We start from the raw sequence: 7,447 nt of genomic DNA on the forward strand, positions 1-7,447 counted from the left end.
TCTGCCAATGCCTGGCAAATATAGAAGTGGATGCTCACAGCCATCCATTGGATGGAGCACAGGGTCCCCAATGAAGGAGCTAGAGAAAGTACTACAGGAGCTGAAGGGGTTTGCAGCCCTATAGGAGGAACAACAATATGAACTAACCAGTACCCCCAGAGCTCCCTGGAACTAAACCACCAATCAAAGAAAACACATGGTGGGACTCATGGCTCTAGCTGCATATGTAGCAGAAGATGGCCTAGTTGATCATCAATGGGAGGAGAGGCCCTTGGTCCTGTGAAGGCTCTATGCCGCAGTATAGGGGAATGCTAGGACCAGGAAAGGGAGTGGGTGGGTTGGGGAGCAGGGGGAGGGAGAGAGGATGTGGATTTTCAGAGGGGAAACTAGGAAAAGGGGATAACATTTGAGATGTAAATAAAGAAAATATCTTATGAGAGAGAGAGAGAGAGAGAGAGAGAGAGAGAGAGAGAGAGAGAGAGAGAGAGAAAAGCATGCAGTGCCGAGTGCACCCATGAGTGAGCATGGTTCTAGCAGAAAGGAAGGGCCCAGAGTAGTAAGCAGACTCAAACCAGTCTCTGGCTGGTTTGTGCTTAATATGCATCTGTTTACATTTTTATGTATGTGTGCACACATGTCTGTAGGTGAGAGTGTGCACAGGCCATGGCACATATATATAGAAAGAGGTCAGAGGACAAACCACATCTGAACCCAGGTCATCAAGACAGCAATACAAGGACTTCCTGAGGAGCCATCTGCCAGGTCTTTGGAGGACTCTCACCCATTTGTGCAGCAAACTGAAAGTCTGCATTACGATCTAAGCCACCTCCCATCACAGGTACGAACCCAAACAAGCCGATTGTCTGTGAAATGAAAACCATAAACACCCTTCTGAGGAATCCAGCCAAATCCAGGCTCAACAAGAGAGTAGTCATAGTGTATAAGAAACAACTTCAAATCAACTCAAAGACAAAGACCGGGACAAAAAGACCTGGTATAAAAGCATAGAAATGAGCAGGATAATCTATATTTTTCATTTTCAGTACAATATTTTAAAAACTACACTTTGTCATCAAACAAGGTTTGTGTGGTGGTAATTCTGCCCAACCACGTGCTGGGTAAATTTACAGCAAACGAGGCCAAGCAATGACATCCAATGGGCATACTTCACATATGTCCAACTTAATAGCCCTGCTGCAGAATGAGCAGCAGCAGTGTACAAGATCAAAAAAACCCTACTAGACTGCTATCTTCAGGCACACCAGAAGAGGGCATCAGATCCCATTACAGATGGTTGTGAGCTACCATGTGGTGGGAACTGAACTCGGGACCTTCAGATGAGGAGTCAGTGCTCTTAACTGCTGATTCATCTCTCCAGGCCCCCCAAAAGACTTTTAAAACATTGATTAGAATTAGTAATGCCAAACAAACAAACAAACAAAACAAAACAAAAATCCAACAGTTGTCACCTTAAATGGAACTCTTTGAATGTAAATAAAAAATAATTTGTATCAGAGCCAAAGAAGCCATTATGAGTTACTACATAAATAGACATTTAATGATTTTTTTCATTGTTACATTATTGATCTGACAGGCGCTCTGCTTCTGCTGAAATGCTTGTACAATTTGTTTAAGATAACATAAACAGGAATTTGTACATGTTCAGATATGATACAAGGGCCCTTGGCATCATTAGAATACTACTACAAGAAACAAACTTCAAATCATCTTTCAATGAAGCACCATATAGTTTTAGAAATCAGAAAGAGAAAAGTAGACATGAGATTTACCCATGAGATACAAAAGGAATTTCCAGGTCATTGCTCCAATTACATGATACTAACCAGGTACTAATGTCAGACAGCCACTGCAAACACTGTAAACAACCCTGTAGTCCATGTGGATAAAGTCTCACTTTTAAAGTGTAGCATCTCTTTATGTGAGTAACAGAACACCAAGAAAAAAAAGGCTTCATAGGCATAGGGGTGGGGCCAATATCCTAGCAAAGTTCTGCAAAGGAAGCCTGAAACCAAGAGCCTAAAGTGACAATTACACAGAGCTGAGGCAGAAAGGTAGGATGGAGCCCTTCGACAGAGGGATAGCTGAGTAAGCTCCAGAGAAGGAGGCTCAGAAGCTCAGGCGAGGGGAGCTGCCAAGAACGCTGTGAAGAACTGCCCAATGCAGGCAAAGGAGACAACAGTGTTTCAAAGGGGACACACCCATAGCCTTCTGGAGGCTAAGGTAGAAGAGCATGCAGTCAACGTTTGCCCAGTCAAATGTAGCAAGGCCCAGCCTCAAAACAAACCTTTAAAAGGGTTTTGTTTATAACTCGGTTGTAGAACATTTACTTTGAATGCTCGAGACCCTGAACTCCATCCCTACTATCATCACATAAATAATAAATAATGAATAAAAGATAAAAAGTATGTACTTGATCTAGGAGCGAAAAGTAAATGCCACAGCTTCCTCTTAGCCTATTTCTCATATTGCCCATTTGAGCCCACTTATTTACGCATGCTGTTGTAAACACTGAGCCCAAAGGACTCAGTGGTGAACAAAATAAACCCAGTGTTGTCCTCAAGGAGGCAAAACAACCAAAGAATCAAAACCACATGACTGCATAGCACTCTGCACTAACTAATGGCATTGGTGTCATTAAGTAAAATTCTTAGCTTAAAAGTCACTACTTAGAGCAAATGTGATTTTAATCCCAGCACCCAGGAAGCAGAGGCAAAAGAGTCCCCACAATTTTTAAGATCAGCCTGTTATCTACAGCAAGATCGAGGACAGCCAGAGCTATATAGAGACTCTGTTTCAAAACAAAATGACACAAAAACTATTACTCAGGGCCTGATCAATGGCAAATAGTTCCAACTGCTCTTCCAGAGGACGCTGATTTGGTTTCCAATGCTCAGTCAGGTGACTCACAATCATATGAACTCCAGTCATAATCATATGAACTCCAGCTTGAGGAGATCCAACATCCTCCTCTGGCTTCTTCAGACACCATATGCATGTGTGCACATGTAACACACACAGACACACACACACACACACACACACACACACACACACACACACACAATTAAAATAGAATAAACCTTTTCTTAAAGTTGTTTTTCAAAGAATTTTCCAGTAAGTCAAGGAAGGAACATTCATTATCTGGTAACAAAACAGTATTTTAAACAACAACAATCACTGATAAACCATAGACATGAGGAAATTATGCGGTCTTTTGAGTGAAATTCCACTAAGTGATGCTCTGCAGGTTTTAAAACATCTCTACACAGTCGCATCACTACTGTCGACAGAAAGAACCATTTATCAGGTCTTGGCTGATGTGACCTTGGTGCATCTTTGTAGCCACCTATGAAGGGACTGTAATCATGAGCCTGTCACAGACTGGGAACCTGCAACCCAAAAGTTATTGTGACTCTCCAGGGATACATACTGACAAGAGACTACCATCAGCCCCTGAGTCAGTCAACTAAAAGTCTGGATGTTCCTACTGCAAGCCTTAGGTCACTGATGGGGAGAGCACTGAGCAGAGCAGGTCAGCCACACTGCAGGTCTGAGCTGTCCTTGCTTTCCTTTCATGTATACTGCAGCCTCTCTACAGCCTGCTGCGCAGGTACCTGATCCCCACGGAAGACACCATCATGCTCTAATAAGCTCAACTCTTCGTTTTCTAGCTCACCAAGTTTTTGGTTTTTTGAGACAGGGTTTCTTTGTATAGCCTTGGCTGTCCTGGAACTCACTTTGTAGACCAGGCTGGCCTCGAACTCAGAAATCTGCCTGCCTCTGCCTTCCAACTCTTTGTTTTCTAAATCATCTGTCAAAAGTCTGGGGAAATGGATAGCAAATATCAGAGCAAAAACTGAAAAATATACAATAGGCAGCATCCTTTACACCCACATCGGACATGACCTTAGGTGTCATGTCTTTCTGAAGAACACCTCCTGTTGAAACATCTCTGCTATTGAGTAGCCAGAATACAAGAGCACCAAGCTAATAAATGCAGCTATAAATATGTTCACAACAGTCCAACCAAGTCCATGCTATCATTCTTACTACACAGAGATGAAAAGCAGGTTATGTAGCATGCTGGCATCATACACCATACACGGTTGAGTAGTACTGACACCAAAGTCTTAAGTTTTTACTTCTACAGCACAGCCTGTATCCCTGAGATAGTGAAAAATTAAACAAAAATATCAAACTATTTGGAACTGAATTTGCATATGTAGAAGTTCAAAGTTTTAACACTTTATAGCATCAGTTACATTATGCTCGTATTTGGCACTTGAATAAAAAGCAGTCAGACAAGCCTGGTGTGGTGGTTAGCATGCCTTTAGTCCCAGCACTGGGGAGACAAGGATAGACAGATCTCTGAGTTTGAGGTCAGCCTGGTCTACAGAGTGAGTTCCAGAACAGCCAGGGCTACATAGAGAAACTGTCTTAAAAAAAAAAAAAAAAAAAAAAACAGAAAAAAACAACAACAAAACAAAACAAACAACAAAAGCTGCTCTTGAGGAGAACCCAGGTTCAACTCTCAACACCTAGGTGATGGCTCACAAACATCTACAACTCCAGTCCCAGGGAGCCTGATGCCCTCTTCTGGCCTCCAAAGGCACTAGGTCTGTATGAAGTACACAGACACACAAACAGACAATAAACTCATATATATATGAAAGAAAAGAAAAAAACTGAATGAACACTGAAGAAAAATGGCAGTAAAATTAATGCCGAAATTATTTAAGGATCAACAAAAGATGTGGATCTTTCAGAACCCTTTTTAAAAGTAAATGAATTGTCATTCAGTTTGCTTGTAAAAACATTTGAGACAAGTTTAATGGCATGGATAAATTACAGCTAAACAGGAAAAGTACAAGATGAACAGGCCAATGAAGGCTACAAGGGAAGGTACCCCACTTCCCTCCTTCAATCTTGCTACCTCAGATTCTCAAAGTATACCTGCTTTAGAAAAGCATACTAGGAAAAGAACAGAATAGAAGCAAATGAGGAGACAGACCAAGTGCTGCTCTCTTAAACTCCTCCTAGTGTAATCTAGTCTGCCCAAGGAACTGCATGAGCCAGGACAAGTGGCTATGCACACCAGAGATGAGCTGGAGCGGTGGCTGAGTGGTTAAAAGCACTGCCTCTCTTCTGGGTTCCATTGCCAGTACCCACATGGTGGCTCACAACAGGGACAGCCGGGGATACAGAGAGAAACCCTGACTCAAAACAAAACAACACTTCAGCTTCTAATCAGAAGATTAATGATGTACATAAAAAATATTGACTAACATAAGCACACAAAACTAAACTATTTCCTAGGTGGTGTGATAGTTCCTTTGATAAGTACAAAAGAGCGACTGAGCATGATTTATGTGCATTCCAACTTCTCATCAGGAACTCTTCCACACTGGGTTCCACACTGGGATCCACTTGAGGATGCTTAGTTCTTCAGCCATGTTCATGTTAGAAGCTGAAGCAGGACCATGGCCCATAATCTGTAAGGATCTGGTTGGTCTTACAAACCCATCTCTTAGCAATGCTATTCTTCTACACTTGCTGATATCACCAGTGAATGCTTTGTAAAATGATGCAAATAACCCACTGTGATAACTGGTCCAGTTTTACAAACAACAGAACTTTAAATAGGGGAAGTTAGTAAGGAGACACCTCCCTTGCTGTGTGGTCTCTGAAATTAACTGACAGAAACTACAGAACATGTGTAGGATGTGTTGCACCTCAGCAGCGCCTGAGCCGGAGTCCCGGAGCTCTTGTAGTGCTCAGCTTTCTTTTCAGTACAAGTACTTGTAGTTTGTAATGAATGTGCCACATACAATTTTTGTAGCTTATTATTATGGAACAGATTGAAGATCGACAGTAAGAATGGGATACTTATAAAAGTTTACATTACTGAGAATTGCACAGAAAGCCTTTGTTAAGGATTTGTGTAGATCTGATAATTGACAAATTTTTATTTTTAAAACATTCTTACAGAAGGGTTCCATTTAAGAATGTTCATTTATAGGACCAAAATATAAATTAAAACTTTCAAATATGTTTGATTTAAACACACACACTGGTCTGGGGGAGCAAACTCCATGGGGTCCAAGTTTTAAATAGGTTTAATAATGAAACATTAAAAAACTAAATTAATTCTTTAGTAACCAGACATGGTGATACATGTCTTTAACCCCAGCACCTGAGAAGTAGAGGCAGGCAATTTCTGTGAATTCAAGCTCAGCCTGATCTATATAAGACAGAGTCTTGCTTTAAAGAAAACAAACATTTTGATATACATAATTTTGTTATTTGCTAAGACAAAAGCAATTTACATACTAATAAGACTGATGTGCTTGTCTAACACAATACAACCCAAAGCTGTAGTAATGTGACAGGTGCTGATGAACAACAGTAGGAAAATGGGACCTCTTCATTCCCATAATTAATCCACTATGCTGTCAACAGAGAACTGTAAGTACATTAGAACAGTGTAGTCAGAACACAGGTTAACCTGGAACCTGAGGTTTTTCAGCAGTTGATGAGGGTGCTATATCACAAGAGAGCATGCACAGCACAGAACGTACAAGCTGTATGCTCAGAATGAAGGCTGCCTCCAATTCATTAGTGTTTGATTTTGAATTGTTTGATCATTGCATGCTCAGAAACCTTTCTTTATTGCCAAATTTTCAAACTGCACGTTCAGTTACATGACATTACATGGCGTCTTGAGCCACAATTTAAGTATCTTTAGACTAATAAATCAAAAACTCATCTTACTAGTTTTTCCTTTATTTCGCTGGCAAGCTAAAAATAAAACAAGTAGAAATGCCAGTGAGCCAGCTAGCTCCCTGAAACCACAGCTGTCATAAAGGTGACCACCCCCACCTCATTAACAAACAAAACATGTCTAGGACACTAACCAATTTGTACTTGTTCTGGCTGGCTGAGAGAAACGAAGGCTGATGTATCATCAATCCAGGATATCTGAATGTTACCTGTTAATGGAGAATTAAAAACAGAGTGAGCCACTGAGCATTTAGAAAATCATACAATAAACTCAGTCTGGTGCAGCTCAGTAGTCTAGAGGGATGAAGTGCTGGGTTAAAGCTGAAAACCTCAGCACTACCCAGCTTACCAAAAACTCAATCCACTATTTATTTCTGTTAAAACTTCAAGACAGGCTAGCAGGTAGCTCCGTGCACAAAATGGCACTTGCTATGAAAGCATGAGGACCTTATTCAAAGGCCTGTAACTCTAGCACTGCGAGGCTGGAAACAGGAGGATCTCAGAAGCATACTGGCTAGCCAGCCTGCGACAACTTCAGGTTCAGCAAAAGGAGGAGAGTGCCACAGCAGGATGCTCCACCTCCTCCTCTGGCCTCTCCAGTGGCATAAGAGGTATATGTCCACACAGACAGACAGACAGACAGACA

The 7,447-nt window shown here is 41.4% G+C and overlaps 1 protein-coding gene across 2 annotated transcripts in view; it reads right to left on the reverse strand.

Annotated features, from left to right (window-relative positions):
• Parn (poly(A)-specific ribonuclease) overlaps positions 1-7,447 on the reverse strand; it is a 130,427-nt gene that overhangs the window by 61,405 nt on the left and 61,575 nt on the right. For both annotated transcript variants that reach the window (XM_021209166.1, XM_029544747.1), the window contains one exon: positions 6,936-7,010. In XM_021209166.1, the coding sequence (XP_021064825.1) occupies positions 6,936-7,010 (75 nt within the window). The remainder of the gene's footprint in view (positions 1-6,935; positions 7,011-7,447) is intronic.

This window comes from Mus pahari, chromosome 12, assembly GCF_900095145.1.
Source record: "Mus pahari chromosome 12, PAHARI_EIJ_v1.1, whole genome shotgun sequence".
NCBI lineage: Eukaryota > Metazoa > Chordata > Mammalia > Rodentia > Muridae > Mus > Mus pahari.